General features: G+C 38.5%; 3 protein-coding genes across 3 annotated transcripts; 2 read left to right on the top strand and 1 right to left on the bottom strand.

Annotated features, from left to right (window-relative positions):
* The first annotated feature begins 1,072 nt into the window (after positions 1-1,072).
* On the top strand, positions 1,073-2,320 carry LOC146632540 (ciliary microtubule inner protein 1-like). Its single transcript, XM_085353529.1, has 4 exons — positions 1,073-1,131; positions 1,405-1,486; positions 2,013-2,111; positions 2,186-2,320. Exons 1-4 carry the CDS (start codon positions 1,073-1,075, stop codon positions 2,318-2,320), a joined length of 375 nt encoding a protein of 124 aa, XP_085209655.1.
* Positions 2,321-3,447: 1,127 nt separating this feature from the next.
* LOC146632538 (charged multivesicular body protein 4b) lies at positions 3,448-16,271 on the top strand. The gene is made up of 5 exons (XM_085354459.1): positions 3,448-3,774; positions 12,534-12,711; positions 13,110-13,224; positions 13,666-13,786; positions 13,908-16,271. The coding sequence occupies exons 1-5, from the start codon at positions 3,591-3,593 to the stop codon at positions 13,970-13,972; spliced, it is 663 nt and encodes a 220-aa protein (XP_085210585.1). The 5' UTR covers positions 3,448-3,590; the 3' UTR covers positions 13,973-16,271.
* On the bottom strand, positions 8,071-10,457 carry LOC146632539 (E3 SUMO-protein ligase ZBED1-like). Its single transcript, XM_085354458.1, has 3 exons — positions 9,118-10,457; positions 8,689-8,941; positions 8,071-8,518 (listed from the first exon to the last, which is right to left on the bottom strand). Exons 1-3 carry the CDS (start codon positions 10,233-10,235, stop codon positions 8,102-8,104), a joined length of 1,788 nt encoding a protein of 595 aa, XP_085210584.1. The 5' UTR covers positions 10,236-10,457; the 3' UTR covers positions 8,071-8,101.
* Positions 16,272-16,957: the final 686 nt, after the last annotated feature.

Below are 16,957 nucleotides of genomic sequence, written 5' to 3'. Positions count from 1 at the left end.
AAGGTATAGTGGTAATGTACAGATGTACATAGCCAGGTCATGGAAGGGGGGCTCTCGGTCCCTCTGGTGCAAAGAGTTGGGCATCTGGAAAGGGGTTTACAGACTTTTGGATACTGAGTCCTAAAGCCTTCCCCATTACACCACTACAGCACATTTAGAGTGCATCCCAGTTTTTCTACATGATAAAGAAGTCTGTTAGCATGACTCTTTGTATTTAAACTATAAGAGATAAATGGGTAAAAATTACAGAAAAGGTTTCTGGATGCTCAGACTGTCCTGTAATTATACAAACTGAAGGATTTTTAAAAAAATAATAATTTTTAAATAATTCATATGTATGTGTGTATATATATATATAGTACAGAGAGAAACACTTCAATTACACTATTATTTAATTACTTTGTTGTGGTATAAATGGCCATGGGGGCGGTCTTTATCAGCAGGAAAAGTTGTAAAACTTACAAAAATACAGTTATGTCCAATCCCCTTCTCCACATAGTCCAAAACTGCCCAGTGGACCAGATTGGATATTTTGCTGGGTAAATTCGGGGCCTTATGTTTGACACCTTTGCTCTAAACGTGACCTGCTCCCAACAAGTTATGTGTTCAGCATAAGTTACTTTAGTGATTAAGCCAGTTAAAACTTTCGTGACACAAAAAACGGTTACTTTAACTCCAACAGTAACTCACTAGCTTATTAATCTGGCTTCTTGGTAGACCCCTGGGGTCACTTTAGCTCTTTGCAAGAACAGCATTTTATTTGAGAATGTTAGCATGCTCATGTTAGGTACTTAGCAGCTTAACCTAGTATGATACTAAAAACGAAATTGTCTGAGCTTGCAGCAACCCTCCAAGGCTTCATCCATCCCACTGTCACCACGGTTACACACACACTCACACACAGCCGCACGCACACAGAGAAATCTGCAGAGGTATATGTGTCAGGGAAACCTGTCTCCATGACCACAGTAAACAGGCCTATCAGCAAGGCTTACACACAGATGAAACATTATCTGGACAGAGCGAAAGAAGCCACACAGTCTGACACACGAACACTCGCTGGTCAGGAGAGATGGCAGAGCCGCAGCGAACATCTGAACCCATCAACTATGTGCATCAGGATGAAATCTGGTAAATCATCACAGTATGTTATTTATGTTTGATTTTACTCAAATTTTATAAAAATATGTTCTTGCATATCTGCTGAGTTACTAGGAAGCTCTTCTTTGAGCAATGGCATGTAAAGCAGTCATCACTCTGACTGGAGTGAGACCTTCAGCTCTTTCTGGATTTGCAGACAGTGCTGAAACTGGAGGAACGACTTGTTTCTTTCCACTGGTGTATGATGCAGGGTACCACATATGATTAAAAAAAAACCCAAACGTATTTGTATTTGTGTGTTAGGAAAGCGCATGTAAAGGCTGAGAAACACTCGGCTGAAGTTTGGCCTAACAAGTGGGGCTTCCTGTCTGAAGCCTACAAGGAGGTAAAGACAGCCACAGATAGCACCACTCGTTTTACTGAATGAAGGGTGACCAGTGGAGCACAGGACCTTTAACACTTGTCCACTGGTTAGGGTACAATCATAGATCCCCTTCTAGTCCACAACATGTGGAAAAGAACTGACAGAAATTCCAAGAAATACTCCCTCAAGTCAGACATCAGTTAAATGGACATCAAATAAAACTAAAGTAAAGGGGCCCCTCTCCTTTGGTGTCAGATTGCATTCTCTCATTAGGCTTTTTTTTTCAAGCTTGATTTCTCAGTCAGATCCATCTTTTAAAAACAAACACATACACACACACACACACACACACAAACACATAGCTTGAAATATCACGGAAAGGGGGGTGACTTTTTAGTGCCTATGTCTATCTTTTATATACAGTTAATTATTACAAACAGTCCCACAAATTACAAATCAAATGTTTAAATAAACACAACATTCATATTGTTTAAGGTCTCCGGATTCCACATATGTGGATCTAACTTCTCTCTTATGTGTATTTTAGTATGAGGTGGAAAGTGTGAAGCTGAAGAAGGCAGTCAAAGTGGAGCTTCCCCAGCACCTGACTACACAACCTCTGACCCCTCCAGAAAAATACATACATGTATGACCTGGCTATCTATCTGTTTATCTGTCTTTCTCATGTATCTGACAGGTTTTGGGTTTTTTTCCCTTCAGGTTAGCCCCTCACCTCCTGTTCCTCAGACAACTCAGGGCATGATTGGTTGGCGTTCAGGTCACTCACATCTCCAGCTGGAAAAGTACAACACAGTGCGTCATAGGAGGCGTAGTTTTTTGAAGGATTTGGGCTGACCTTTTATAGCTTGTATTTGAGTACTTAAGTCCTCGGCCACTGTTGTCTCACCTAATAAATGACTAATGACTGGAGCATATTTGGCATATTTCATGGTCTCTTTGACACTATTCCACATTAATAAAACAAATAAATCTTTCACAACTCTGACTTCAGACTCAGCGTAGGGCATAAATTTCGCCAGTCGAAGATCAACTACCACAGATGATGAGATGACAAGTGGTTTACAAAACTGTCCATTAATTGTCCATTGAAAATGTCCTTGAAAAAAAAAACAATGTATTATTTATTCTTCTAATTTCAATAATGTCCATATACCACTTGCATCAAGCTCAAGTTTTGTATAGTCCATTTTCTTTAAACTATCCCAAAATGATCTAAGAAGACCATGCATGATGATTCTTCTTCTTTATATTTTTATTGGCGGTTGGCAAACAGCAAAATGGTGCAATACCGCCACCAACTGGTGTGGAGTGTATACATGATGATATCCACTCATTCACAATGATACAAGATTAAAAAAGAAAAAGAAAAAGAAAAAAAAAGAAAAAAAAAAGAAACATTTGCCTCTGTCCCATCTCATCACAGCTGAGCACCACTGAACCTTGATTAAGTGGCTGTTGAGACAGTGCCAAGTGGCGTTACTACTCCCTCTTGTGTTGACAAGTTGCAATAGCATCAAAAACATAAAATGACTAACATAAAATCACTGATAAATCTACACCTGTGTCATAATACTGCCCCGCAAAGGCAGAATACTGTAACTACAAAATTAGCCAATATTACCAGAAGTAATGAGACGGAACGAAATTTTTCTTGTGTTTTGATTTTCTTACTACTCCATCGGCTCTTTCTGAGTACTTTGGATTCCTCTCTCGGTCCAAAGACCTACATGTTAGGTTAACTGATGATTTTAAATTGCCCATAAATGTGAATCTGATTCCGAATGACTCCCTGTCTCTATATGTTAACCACTCTTTTCCAATTACAGTGTTTTAAAACAGGTTATGTAACGTCTGACTGGTAATAACCACAATGAGCATTTATTAGTTTGCTCAACTGCGAAATTCCCCATAGTTCCACGCATGAGTCACGCTGACGTAATGACATCACGAGGCCTGCTTTGAAAGCGGAAGAGACAAAAACAACAACAGCCTCGGCAACAGGGAGGGACGCACATTTTATTTTTTTACCTGTGTGGTATCAGAAAGTCAGCGGACTTTATCTACGGTTAACCCACCAGCTAAAGTTTACATTTAAGCTAGAAACATGTCGCTATTTGGCAAGATATTCGGAAGCGGGGGTAAGGGTGGGAAAGCGCCGACACCCCAAGAGGCTATTCAGCGACTCAGAGAGACCGAGGAGATGTTGGCCAAAAAACAGGATTTCCTAGAGAAGAAAATTGAACAGGAGCTCGTGACGGCGAAGAAAAACGGCACGAAAAACAAACGAGGTGAGGAAAAGCTCTTAAACTGCGTCGGATTTAATGAAATTGTCAGAACGGCTAGTTAGTTTCTTAGTTAGCCTGAGGCTAACTCAACAGAAGGAAGAGGGAAGTTGTTAGTTGACACGCTGCTTACCTGAAAACAAGTCTGTCCACCCGGCTACAAGACTCCATATTTAAATGTCTAGTTTTTGGCTGGCACGTATAAAACAACTGAAGGGAAGAAACAAACTTTAAGAAATGAAATAAACAAGAGACAAAAAGTTTGTAACGTTTAGGTTCGAAGACTCAGGCAGCCAAATATTAAACTGATGTTTATGAGCGTAACTAAGTTTGCATGCATATATATCCAGGTATTGTTCTAAATATTTACAAAACCTAACATATTCATATTGTTCTCTCTTGACAGACAGTGTCTTTTTTTTTAAACAACTGCTTAATAACACCAAACTTTGGGTTTATCTTATAAAATGGAAGCTTTGCCTGGAGCTGTTTTTGGAACAGGTCATACCTTACAATTAATTTCTGTCCATTTTTTTTCTTAGCCCTGTGTCCTTTTTTAATCTACAGTATATCACCCTTCAGTCTTGGGCATGTAACGATGTAAAGCGCATTGTCAGTCATAGATTCATTCCCATACTGCAGTATGCGCTGTTACAGTTTAAGTTATATCCACATTTTAAATACATTACTTTTTTTAAGACTAGTATCTTTATCTTCTCTGTAACCATCCTATTACAGTGACAGACTTGGACTTTTCACAGTTTTGTAAATTTATACTGTGGTTTTAAATAAGTATATCAAATGGATGGATATTTGAAGGACAGAATTATTAGTGAGTGAGTGAATGTCTGTGCAGCCATTACACTTAAACTGTGTCAACCGCATGTGTGCCTGCTAAACTGAGTAGCAGTAGAACAGTTAGACAAATGACAGGTTGATCTGACTGTCATGGCGCAAAGACCCAAGCAGATCCTTACATGCTTGCAAATACAGAAAGTAGACTATTGGCTTAACACTAGTTACTATCACTGTGAGCTTGTCACCTAAAAGTAATTTTTAAAGTCTTAGTGTGATCTAAATCGGAAAAATCTTTCCATCTCCAAAACCTGATTTTCAACATAGTTCATCCCATAACTCAGCCTCCGTCTATCTTTGGGGTGACTGATTATACACAATACATAAATTCCTCATGACAATATACCAACCCTGCTGTAATCTTGGCAGCTGCAAGATTCATGGTCTCTGTTTTCACTGCTTGGTTTTACTTTTTTTTTTTTTTACTGTACTTCAAGGAGGACCTCTGACTTTTTCTTCCACATTTTCTACTTTCTATTACTTCTTTATTTGGTTTACTGGCAGCCTACCACTAAATGGATGTTTCTACCTATTAACATTACTGAAGAATTAGTGATTTAATTCACCACGTCTCGTCTATAATACTCAGGATGTCGCTTTTCACACGGACACTTATGTTTTTTCATTGAAGTAGCCATAGACCAAAATGGACTCGACATTGTACTTGTTGCATGAAAACTGCTGATGGTCGCTAAAAAGGAGCAGAGTGGCAGGAAAAGCAAAACGTCACCCAATTAGAGCGACCTCTGAGACTGAAACATGGAGTCTGAATGCATTTCTGCAACCCACATAATGTGATAATGATTTGTGTGATGTTGGCTAATGATGTTATCAGTCTAGGAATAGGTCCGGCTGCTGATATAATCTGATCAAATGGAAACTGTCAGCTGCTGTCTGGCTGCTAGTGGAAAAGGCTAGGCACAAAGTAGATTGCTAAAGGTGTGCATGTGTGTGGATGTGGGTGTGTGTGTGTTGGTGGTATATGGCAGCTGTGGTCACGAAGCAAGGTTTAGTGGATTATAATTGACAGGCTTTTCAAAGAAAAGAGGTGGACAGGTGGTGAAATGTTCCTGTAAAATGTAGCCTTGCTGTCTGTGTGTCATATAATCAATTTTTGTATTCAAACCTACATAATTTGATTGCATACTATGAATAGTTCCTGTCTTGCTCTGAAGCTGTCCTCTCCCATTTTTTTCCCCCCAAAAGTGAGGAAATATTACATTCACATTTTGCATAAACTTCTAAATCTAGATTACTACCCATCATTATCATCATCATCAAAGTGTATCTCATGCAAAAGAGCCCATAAAACTAAATTGTCACATTAACAGTTATATGGTTTTAAAGTATGTTGACTGATTTACACTCCCAGTGCATTTATTAATGAATATGCAAGAAATATCCCCCTTTAAGCAGAGCCTTCATCTACTCTAATCTGTAAGTTAAGTAGTAAAGCTGTAAAGGTAACAGGTATTTTTCCCTTTTTCTTTTATTGTGAAACAACGATTAAAAGTATCTAGACACCAGCCCCACCTCTATCATATTTGGCTGTGGTATGTAAATGTGCTACCGTAGAAACAGTGGTCACGTAACCTTAGAAACAAACCACACCTTAATGCGTCATAGGTGCACTTCTGGAGTTAAATAATAATGTTTGCTCAAATTCATATGTCTTGACCAGTTCTCTTATCACATGGTTTTGTCATTTGTTTTTATTTTCCACAAAACAAAGTTGTGTTCTTCGAAGCCTCTTACATTTCTCTCATTGTTGTGTTGAAGAAAAATTCAAATGTTCTTAACCCTTTAACGGTTCATTCGTCAACCAACCCACTTCGTCCTCACTCTCAAACCACAAAAAGAAACAAGCAGTTTAATAATGACAAATCAAGAAAAGTTATTGTGGGGTAAATTTGATTTTTTTGGAATCCCAGATTACTGTTAGAATTGATTCTATGAGAAATATATGAAAATGTTGGTATTGTGCTAAATCTTGAGTATTGTACTAATTACTGTTTTATTTTGTATGCATAACTTTAATTTAGTCAAAGTCAAAGTCAGCTTTATTGTCAATTCTGCCACATGTACAGGACATACAGAGAATAGAAACTACGTTACTCTCAATCCCTAGATAAAATAGCAAATGAACATTTAAATATAAGAGTGATTAAAAATGCAAGTAAAATAATTAAAAAGTAAAATTTAAATAAATAAATACAATACAATTTTTACATATAACAAGAAAGCTATACAATATACAATATAATGAGTAAATGACATTGAGTGCAAATGGGCAAATAGTGCAAATGGAGATTTGGTAATGTACGGTAATACATTTAAGATGTATATCCAAGGTATCGGAGGCCCTTTTTTTCCTGGGCAATGTGACCAAGAATAGAATTATACAGGTGATAGAAAGACTAATGGTTTTAACCTAAACATTCTCATATGTGGACATTTTGACCTATTACTGTGGTTATCTTCTGCTATTTAGAGGAACATTTAGCATGTCTTAGAAATTGTCCAATATTGATGTTATTGTTGTCATTATTATTTAGCTCAGAAATGAAAAAATGCTAAGAGGAAAGGGCTTATTTTCATTTTTTCCTGTTTATATGGTTCCTTATATTGCTGCTATATTACATTATGATTATATTTACTTAGGATATACTATGACTAAATATGAAATGACTAATAACAATGAAAATTAGACTAATTAGATATATTAGCTAAAGTTGGGAAGAAGATGAATTACCATCATGCTTCCTGCCTTGCAAAACATGGGCAGAAATCTTGAATAGTTTTTTAAATTATTAATTTTGTAATGTGTTACAAAGAAAATCTCAAATCCTTTCCATTATAGGGATTATTCTACTTTGCATCAGTTGTAGTTTGTTCAAAAAGTCTGAATATACTCAATAATTTTAAGATTGTTTGACATTAATTATAATTTTGAGGGTCTTGGAAAGGCCCTTAGTATTTCAATAATTAAATTAGTGCTGTCAAGAGATTAAAAAAAATAGAGATTAATTAATTATGATTTTTAATTAATTGATCTAATTAATCTCTTTTTTAATCTCACCTAAAAATAGCTGAGGAAAGCCCTCAACTTATTGTGGCAGACCAAAAGACTGATATAACAAAGAAAGTGACTTTATAAAGTCATTTATTGTTTAACAAACGTTAAACAGATGCAACCATTTACATACTGTTGTATTCTTTTGTAAAATAAGTGGAAAAATAAATACAAATAAAATCAAATAAATTAAGTGCTGCAAGTTAGCACATCAGAGTTGCTCTTTTCTGAGCAATACAGCACTGAAATTCCTCTGCTTCAGATAATGAAAAATAAAACTGACATTGCAGTGCTGCAAGTTAGCACATCAAAGTATTCTTCCATCACAAAAAAAAGTGCTGAACATCAAGCAATCTATTCTAGTAGGCTACAAATGACACAGCAGCTATGCTGACCACATGTGTCTCATTTCTTCTTCCTCAGCCAGTCGCTAAGACACACCAGCCTGGTAACATTTTCTGGAAGCAAGGCTGCCCTTTTCTTTTGCACTATGTGGCCTGCAAGGCTAAAGAGTCTCTCACAGGGTACAGAGGTAGCTGGGGAGGCCAGGTACTTTTGTGCTAGGACTGACAGCTTTTCATAGACTCCTGAGTGAGCATACCACCACTGCAGGGGACAGTCATCAATACTGATGCTGGGTTCTGCTCTGTAGCGCTGCAGCTCTCCAGACTCAATTCCATCTTCTGAGTCAGAGTCAGACCCCAGAAGGAGTTCGCTCCTCCTCTTCTTCTGAGCTGGTCCATCATCCTCTGTGGAGGGCTGGAGACTATCTGCTCTTCTGGGCTCTGCTGCCTGGAGCATATTCTCCAGAATGGTCCACACCTGAATGAATGAATGAATGAATGAATGAATGAATGAATGTGATTAAAACTAAGTGCTTTTTTTTTTTTTTTATTTAATCTTGTAAAGAACTTTGTGTTCCATATAATAAATAAAAGTTTGATTTGATAATGAATTGGACTCATTAGTCCAGCTTAACCTTATTGTCCTACCTGTTCCCTCTTTTCTCTTGGAAGACATTTCAAATCCTTAAACCGTGGATCCAATGCTGTGGCCACCTCGAACCATATCTCGTTGCCATTAGCTCGTCGTGCTGCCAGATCCTTCTGGAAGGCATTCTTGAACTTCACCACGTAGGCAGGATCATCATCAGTAATGTCCATGACACGGTACAGATGGCGAAAAGCAGGCAGCACTACAGAGCAAGAGACGTAGGCCTCACCACCCAGCAGCTCTGTCACATACCTGCAGAGGTGGAGAGGTTTGCTAAATAAACCTAGCTGGATTCATTTAAATCAAAGTGTAACTGATTTCCAATTTAATTGTCCTTAAAAGTTCCTTGTTATGTTCATTAATTTTGATTTTACACATGTAACAGTAGTTTATATAATTAAAATGGGAAGGTGTTTATTTGAACTTACTTGCATGGTTCAAGCAGGAGCTCCAGCCTCTGCAGTTTCGCCCACTCAGCTTCGGTTGGCAAGACCAACCTGTGGTTCTGTTGGTCCAACGTAGCCTGGACAGCCTCTCGGTTACATAGGAGGCGTGAGACCATTGCGAGAGTCGAGTTCCACCTGGTGGGTACATCCTGTATAAGTTGATCGCTCTTCTTTCCGAGTGCTACTTGTTGTTGGTTAAGTTCTGTGGTACTCGCAGGGCTTTGTTTAAAATGACCAACAATCTTGCGGCACTTTGCCAGTACACCGACAAAACCACTGCTATCGAGACATACCGTGATGGTCCTCTGGAGAATGTGAGCATTGCAGGCGATGTGCTCATATGGAAGTGCTCTCATAGCAGCCAGCATGTTTGCTGCGCTGTCTGTGCCAATGGTGGATATCTTGTTTTCAATACCCCAGTCATTTGCTACCTTGAGGAACTGTTCGGCGCATTTATCAGCAAAGTGCCTGGTTTCTGTTCTCATGACGGTCAGTGCAAATGAGTTGAGGTTCCACTCACTATCAATAAAGTGTCCAGTCACCCCAAAATAGCTGTGGTTGCCAGCTGAGGTCCAGTGATCTCCGGTTATAGCAACACAGTTGGGAGAATCCTCCGCCAAAATCTCAAGTTTGTTTTTCTTTTCGCCGTCGTACATTTTGCTGATTTTGGTCGTTACTGTAGTCCTGCACGGCGGCTTGTATGACGGGTCATTGGACGCAATTTGCAACACCTCTGTCAATCCTTCGTCCTCTACTATATTTATCGGCCTACAGTTCATCGCTATCCACTTGGCAATAACATTAGTCAGCCTGTCGGTCGCAGACTTGCTCATACGAGGGGTATTCTCTAGTTTTGTTTGGCGAAAAGCTTTGCTCTGGCTTGCTATATTGCTAACGTCTTCACTGCTAGCTGTTGCTGCACTCGCGGCTGGGTGCTTTGCGTTGAGGTGATAGGCCAAACTTGAGCTGCTTCGGTGGTAAGCAAACTCCTTCTTACACTCTAGGCAGACCACTTTACCTTTGTCAATGGTGCCGTCGGGGCGTTTATGAAATACAAATTTCCCGTTCATTGGGCCAACAACTCTCAGATGCGCCTCCATATCCACACTGTAAGCTAATCACCACTTCTCACCTTGACCTCACGACGTGACTCCACCCCCAACAAGTCAAGCACAAGGAGCCCAGCACATAAAAACGGATTTTATAACATAGCAACTCTCATACAAAATCAATGACGTCAAGAGATTAAAAATTAGATTAACGAGATTAAAAAACATAACGCGCTAAATAGCATTGTAATTAATTAATCGCAATTAACGCGATAATTTGACACCCCTAAATTAAATCACTCATTCATTCAATTTATATTTATAAAATAGTGCAGGACCTCTTTCAGATTTCACAAATCTGTGATCACCAGTTTTTGAGATCAAACTGAGGTGTAATATGTATTAAACCTGCTGTAATTGTACAACAGCAACATTTCAGTTTTGTTGTGTAAGTAATAAACACATTTGGACAACTTTGTTCAACATTTTGAATTGATATGAATGTGTTTACTGCTGAGTGTGCTTTTCATGTGGATGTTTTGTTTTGTTTTTCCACTACAAGTGCAGTTCAATTTGATATGCACTTGGAAAAAAGGTCCTGAAATTTTTTGACCTCTTTTCTTAGTTCCTTGTGACTCAGCAGATTTGAGTCAGTTGTAAGTTTCACTTGATCCATTGTTAAGGTGATTTCCTATGTAAGCACCTAAGGGGAATTCCCAGTATAGGTGTGTGGCTGTAGTGTTTGTTTGTTTGTTTGTATTTAACCCCCACTCCCTTGAAGAACACAGGAACCAAAATACACATTTATAGTCACACACATAAATGTATATATTTTTTTTTTAATCCTCTCAGCTAGGGCTGGGCTATATCATACCGTTCATGGTAATACCGGTGTAATTTTGGGCAACAATAGGAAAATGAAATATCGCGATAGAATATGGGTAAAACGCGCATGCGCAGTGCCTATGTTTACAAACGCACATGACGGTGACGCAGAATGAGAAGAGCGAAAGCGGATCGTTAAATGAAACGGATGAACCAGAACTGGTTTGTAAAAATGCTCCAACTTGAGTGGTGTGGAACTGGTTTAGCTTTCGTCCATCAGATACACAACAAAGCACTATTTTTGGTAGAGCATGCTAGCGGGCCGTCGTTATTACCATGTTTTTTGGAAAATACGGCACACTTAAAATCAAGCCTTTGATTTTTCTGAAAATCAACAGTGGCCCTTATAATCCCGTGTGCCTTATGAATGAATTCTGGTTGTGTTTACTGACCTCGAAATGATTTTATGTACACGGCGCTCGAAGTTCTGTCAAATGTTTCAGTACGACTTTGCTAAGCCACGAAGCCGCACCGTTTGATGGATTGTCGGAGCATTATGGCTATCGTAGGCAGGCGCCTCGCGGAGTGATACGTACTGTGCTTCAACATAATGTTACCGTATTGTGTGTGTGTATAACCTCTTTTTAAGTTTTGTGGATATTATACATGGTTATGCTGAGGACATGTCGGCCAGTTTCCACTGGAAATGCCTTTTGGTTAAACTGTCAGCAAGGAATTTGCATTTGCACTGTTACATTTTTATGTAACTTTAATGCACATAAAAAACAGCTGCTTGTTTAAGTGAAAATACATTGATGGGTTTTTTTGCACTAATAAAGTTGTGGAGTTGTAAAGTATTTTGTCTATTTTGTCAATTATATCGTCAGTTATATCGTTATCGCAAATTTTCAAATGTATATCGTGATAAATATTTTTGGTCATATCGCCCTGCTCTACTCTCAGCTAATCAAAGAACCATCACCGGATTTCCAAATGTTGTACTTTCCAACTGAGTTTGATCCGGGCCTATGTGAGCTTGATGAGCTGCAGGACTTGTTGAAATTCAGTGAGTTACAAACCTAAAAAGTCTGACTGAAGCATGTTGTGACTTCATGCAGAGATTTGGCTGAAACAGGATTTTATCCGTTTGAGTCTTGTTTCGTGATGACAGCATGAAACCATTTACTGCACTTCAGCACAAAGCAAGCTTTTCTGCTGCGTGGTTGATTGTAATGTTGAATGTCATGGGATGGTGATAAGGTTTCAATGATACCGATTAGCCAATAGTGACTCTGCTTATAGGTCAAATTCTTTATTGATCCCATTTGTGATTCATGATCAGTTGTGTATAGGAAGAAAAAAAGGCCTGCACAGTAGTATTTGGCAAATAAGCAACATTTATATGTTTTGTACTTTTCGTTTTTCGTTTGTTTTTTAATTTTAAAAAAAGAATAAATACTGATGAGCATTTGTGCTGCTTTCTAAACGAAGTTTATTTTCCCCTTCTTGTTTTTGCATGTCCAGCGGCTCTACAGGCCTTGAAGAGGAAAAAGCGTTACGAGAAGCAGCTGGCTCAGATTGACGGAACCTTGTCCACAATTGAGTTCCAGAGGGAAGCTCTGGAGAACGCCAACACTAACACAGAAGTGCTCAAGAACATGGGCTTTGCAGCTAAAGCAATGAAGGCCGCACACGAAAACATGTATGAGAGAAGTTCTGGCAGTATCTCAAAAGAGTCTTTTGTTATTTCATCATTTTTTTCCCCATTTTTTTAACTGTTGTTCTAGCTTTTATTTGCCACAGGATTTCTGTTAATTCTTTATTTTTATTTTTTTTTACTTTTCCCCGTATGTTCTGTCATGAGACTTTATTTCTCCAATTTGCTTCCCCCTCTTTGTTCCCTTCAATAATTCCTCCTTTTTCCCTTTTCTTCAAATTTGTGCCCTCAGATTCATTGATAGTAAAAAGTGTGTCTGAGTTGTACTTGGCAGTGTAAATTTAGTTCTTTTTCTATTATTAGCGGCTACATGGTGGTAGAATGTATAATTATATTATATTTACTAACATTTACATGCCACCTTTGACTCGCCTGTTTCACAGGGACATTGACAAAGTAGACGATCTGATGGCAGAAATCACAGAACAACAGGAGGTTGCCCAAGAAATCTCAGATGTGATCTCTAGACCAGTTGGCTTTGGGGAAGACTATGATGAGGTGAGAGCAAAACAAAAAACAAACAACAAAAAACATGAGGCCTACAGAAACTAAAAGCCTAAATTTAGGCTGATGTTTTAGATTTTTCTTTCAAACGAATGTCACAGCAAAATGTTACAGTAATTATAGATACAGTGTCCCATGAAAACATTAATAAAAAAAGTCAAAACACACTTACTTACTTTTTTACTGTGACAATGTGACTACGCAGTGAGTGACTTGCCTCTTTCCTATAATGTCTCTGTAGTTGCTGCCTCATTTAAGCAGTGAGTTGGAGCCACTGCTGATAGTTACTGGTTTTTAGAAAATAAAACTGAGATCTTAAATGATTTGTAAAGCAAATATATACATATCTTACATCTGCTATCTTACTAAATGGCTTCTGTCTAGTTATTTTTGATCTACATAAATCTGATTCATTTTGTTCTTTTCTCTGTTTAGGATGAACTCATGGCTGAGCTGGAGGAGCTGGAACAGGAAGAGCTGGACAAAAATCTTCTCGAGATTGGAGGCACAGAAAATCTACCCAGTGTACCGTCTACATCACTTCCATCCAAACCAGGTATAATGGCACATAAAAAAGCAAAACTAGTTTTAGTTCAGTTTAGTGCACCATCCATTTGACTAAAATATACTTTTTTCAAATTAAAATTGAATATTTTTTTTCCTTTTTTCCTTTTTAGCCAAAAAGAAGGTGGAAGAAGACGAGGACGAGATGGCAGACCTCGAGGCCTGGGCGGCTAACTGAGCTGGCTCGCCCTGCTAGCTAGCTAGTGGCCTTCTCCCTGCTACCAGACTGATCCCAGGCATCTGGAAGAGAGATGGGGACTCTGGGCTGCTGAGCTGGCTGCTGGCATGCTGCTCTGTCTTAAAGCCTACTTCCCAATATCTAACCATACCCCAACTTTGAAGTATGCACTTGTGCACATATTTTTATGACTTCAAAAGAAATGAACCCAGGCTCTTTTTTTTTTCTCAGTTTAATGTTACAGAATGAATCTCTTTGCTCCAGCTGTGCACTCCTCTTTTTCTAAAGGGCATAGAGGGAAAAATAACTTCATGTCCAGCAGCCTGTGGTTATGTATCAAAGATTGTGTATGAGCATTTGGGTGCATACTTTTTGGGAGGGTGTGTGGAGTAACAGGCTTAAAGGCTTGTTTCGAATGTGAAAATTCAACACATTTTGGGGGTGAAAAAAAAAGACAATAAATAATTTTTCTGCTTCCTGCATCGTCATCTCTCAGCTCTTCTACAAAGATGACAGCAAGCCATTGCTGCTGCTACCAAAAGCAGCAGAAAAGTTAAAACGTGTAGGCCTTTCTCATTAAACGTCACTGTGAAATTACAGACCTGCTACTGTCGTAAACTACATTAAATCCTTTAATGGAAGGATCCAAGATTTGATGTCTTTGTCCCTCTGTCTGCTGAAGTGTAATAAGAAAAACATCTGGGTCATCTAATCAGTTGCATCCTACTAATAACGGCATGTGGTGAACACCCCACCACCACCACCAAAAAAAAAAAGAAGGAAAAAAAAAAGCTCTTTAGAGGTCATAAGCTACCAAGCATGATTTACTGCTAGTGCTACACAGTTTATGCTGCTGCTTCTTTTTTTTTTTGCTGCTGCTCATATTTTACTCCACTACTTTCCATCTCTGTTTTTTGTTTTATCCTATACTCTCTTAGATTGATGTCATTGCTTGTATCCAACGAAAGCAGTCTTTCATAACACTATTGCATCTTTGGTTCTGTTTGCTTTGTGGCTTTTTCAGCTGGGGCATGAGAAAGGACAATGTGTCATATGTGCTCCAGGGACATGGCTGATGTTGAAAGCATTTGAGTTGTGTGCTCGTGCACAGTAAGAATCAAACCAGATGTTTACACCTCTAAGCTGGTTGGGACACACTAAAATAAATCATGCCTGAGCTTGATAATCAAGCAAACTGGGTACTGAGGGCCAAACATGCAGGGCGAATGGTACAGATCACCCAGTGATAGCAGTAACAGTAAAACCAGTAAATCAGATCAGTTAGCCCTACAACAACAAGTTCCAACTTGCCAAACTGCAGTTGAATCCATTCAGTTCTCATAAGCACTCTTTATATTTCCTCAGTCTTACAAATTAGTAGCTACGCCCGTAATAATGACCAATATTCAGGACACCAAAGCTTCTGCTGCTTCTGCTTAGTCTGGTCTTCATTCTGAAAAAGCACACATAAGGCTGCTCTAACTTCATAACCAGTCATTCAGAAATATGTAGTCAACTTGTTACTCCAGTAAAGCTGCCAGAGGGCACACTACAACAACTTGGATCCGTTTGTGCCTGATACCTTGTACTGTCTGTGGTTTCACAGTGACTATATCTGAAGTCCTACGCTGGTTGAATTTAAAGATGATGTGTGAGTGTGATGTTTTTTGAGACTTGACACAGTGACCTCTTTAGTCAAATTAAGATGGTGAGGTACATTCCCACCCCATTTAAACTCTCCTGTAGTACGAATTGATTTTTCAGCACTGTGTGACAAGCATGGGGTGCATCTGTTCCATGTTGGTCATCTTGATTACAAATGTGACATAAGGAAGTTCTGCTCACTTGTCCCTTGACTTATAGCTGCAGCTACATCTCCTTCTTTCTCTTGGGGAAACAGAATTCTCAGTGTACAAATTGGGGTTGATCATGACTGGCTTTCTCCTGTAATTCAAACATAACTTGCACATTTTAATTAAGAGGTGAAACTTTTAGTGCTCAGTTGTTATGCATTTAAGAATGGGTCAACCCCAATCCTTACATGTAAATAAAATAAAATAAAATTGGGGAAATAAAACTTGCATATGCCAATGCTTGTTTTTGTTTATTTTTATATAATATATATATAATTTTTTTCTGTTTACCTCAAATATCAGAACCACAATGTGACCTGTAGCCATCTTAGCTCAGCTTGGCTGTAAAATACGGTTGGACATTGAAAAATTTCCATGTCACAAACATGACTGTTGTTTATGTGGGAGGTTACATACATTTTATCTTAATAAAGTTGAGACTCAATGTGTCTGCACTGCTGTATTGGAATTAGTTTACCTTTTATATATTTCTCAGGCAGCAAACATCTGGAGTTTATGTCACCGTTCTATTTTTCCCCTTCATCTTTCAACCTGTCCCGTTTTGTAATGTTTAAAACCTGTGGAGACCCTGCCTTCCCTCAAAAGTTGTTTATTTTACCTGACTGCAGTAACAATGAGTACATTAACGGTTTGAGGTACATGTATCACAGTACACTGCCTGCCTTCTACTCCATTTCAGTGTATTTATGTTGTGTTAATCATATTTAACTTTTAGTTACCATGCAGGTAAACCTTTACACAGATGCATGCAACAGATGTATTTGGGATCAACTCCTGAGCCTAAATGCAACTTGCATGTTAGCAATTTGCACCGAGGGCTCCAAATTATTAAGTATAAAAATATATCACTTATGTTGACTCTCTCTGTGATAGAGTGTCACTTCCTGTTCTGTTTTTGTGTAGGTTGTCAGCGTAGCCAATTAAAAACTTCTAGATAATGTCTTATTTCATAGTGTTTTTTAATTTAATTTTTAATTTTCATACTTCATTTGCTTTATCCAAATCATACTCTCTGTTGAGTCACTCACTAATTATATTCGCAGTGTTCACTCACTGTTTCTTTTGTGACTCGCTAACAGCATGGCCTCTTCACCTGTCGCTGCTGCACTTT

This window comes from Diplotaxodon limnothrissa, linkage group LG5 (genome assembly GCF_057381915.1).
Source record: "Diplotaxodon limnothrissa isolate DT_005_m linkage group LG5, D_limnothrissa_male_GT1.1, whole genome shotgun sequence".
NCBI lineage: Eukaryota > Metazoa > Chordata > Actinopteri > Cichliformes > Cichlidae > Diplotaxodon > Diplotaxodon limnothrissa.
The sequence above is the reverse complement of the archived record's forward strand: the minus strand, read 5'-3'. Positions and strand labels throughout refer to the sequence as shown.

Bases quoted from the DNA above. Each gene is read 5' to 3' on its own strand.
- LOC146632540 (XM_085353529.1), top strand. From the start codon at position 1,073: ATGGCAGAGCCGCAGCGAACATCTGAACCCATCAACTATGTGCATCAG. The intron at 1,132-1,404 runs GTAAATCATCAC...TTTGTGTGTTAG, and splicing joins GTGCATCAGGATGAAATCTG to GAAAGCGCATGTAAAGGCTG. The intron at 2,112-2,185 runs GTATGACCTGGC...TTTTCCCTTCAG, and splicing joins CTCCAGAAAAATACATACAT to GTTAGCCCCTCACCTCCTGT.
- LOC146632538 (XM_085354459.1), top strand. From the start codon at position 3,591: ATGTCGCTATTTGGCAAGATATTCGGAAGCGGGGGTAAGGGTGGGAAA. The intron at 12,712-13,109 runs GTATGAGAGAAG...CCTGTTTCACAG, and splicing joins AAGGCCGCACACGAAAACAT to GGACATTGACAAAGTAGACG. The intron at 13,787-13,907 runs GTATAATGGCAC...TTTCCTTTTTAG, and splicing joins ATCACTTCCATCCAAACCAG to CCAAAAAGAAGGTGGAAGAA.
- LOC146632539 (XM_085354458.1), bottom strand. From the start codon at position 10,235: ATGGAGGCGCATCTGAGAGTTGTTGGCCCAATGAACGGGAAATTTGTA. The intron at 8,942-9,117 runs GTAAGTTCAAAT...CCACCTCTGCAG, and splicing joins CTCCTGCTTGAACCATGCAA to GTATGTGACAGAGCTGCTGG. The intron at 8,519-8,688 runs GTAGGACAATAA...TCATTCATTCAG, and splicing joins CAAGAGAAAAGAGGGAACAG to GTGTGGACCATTCTGGAGAA.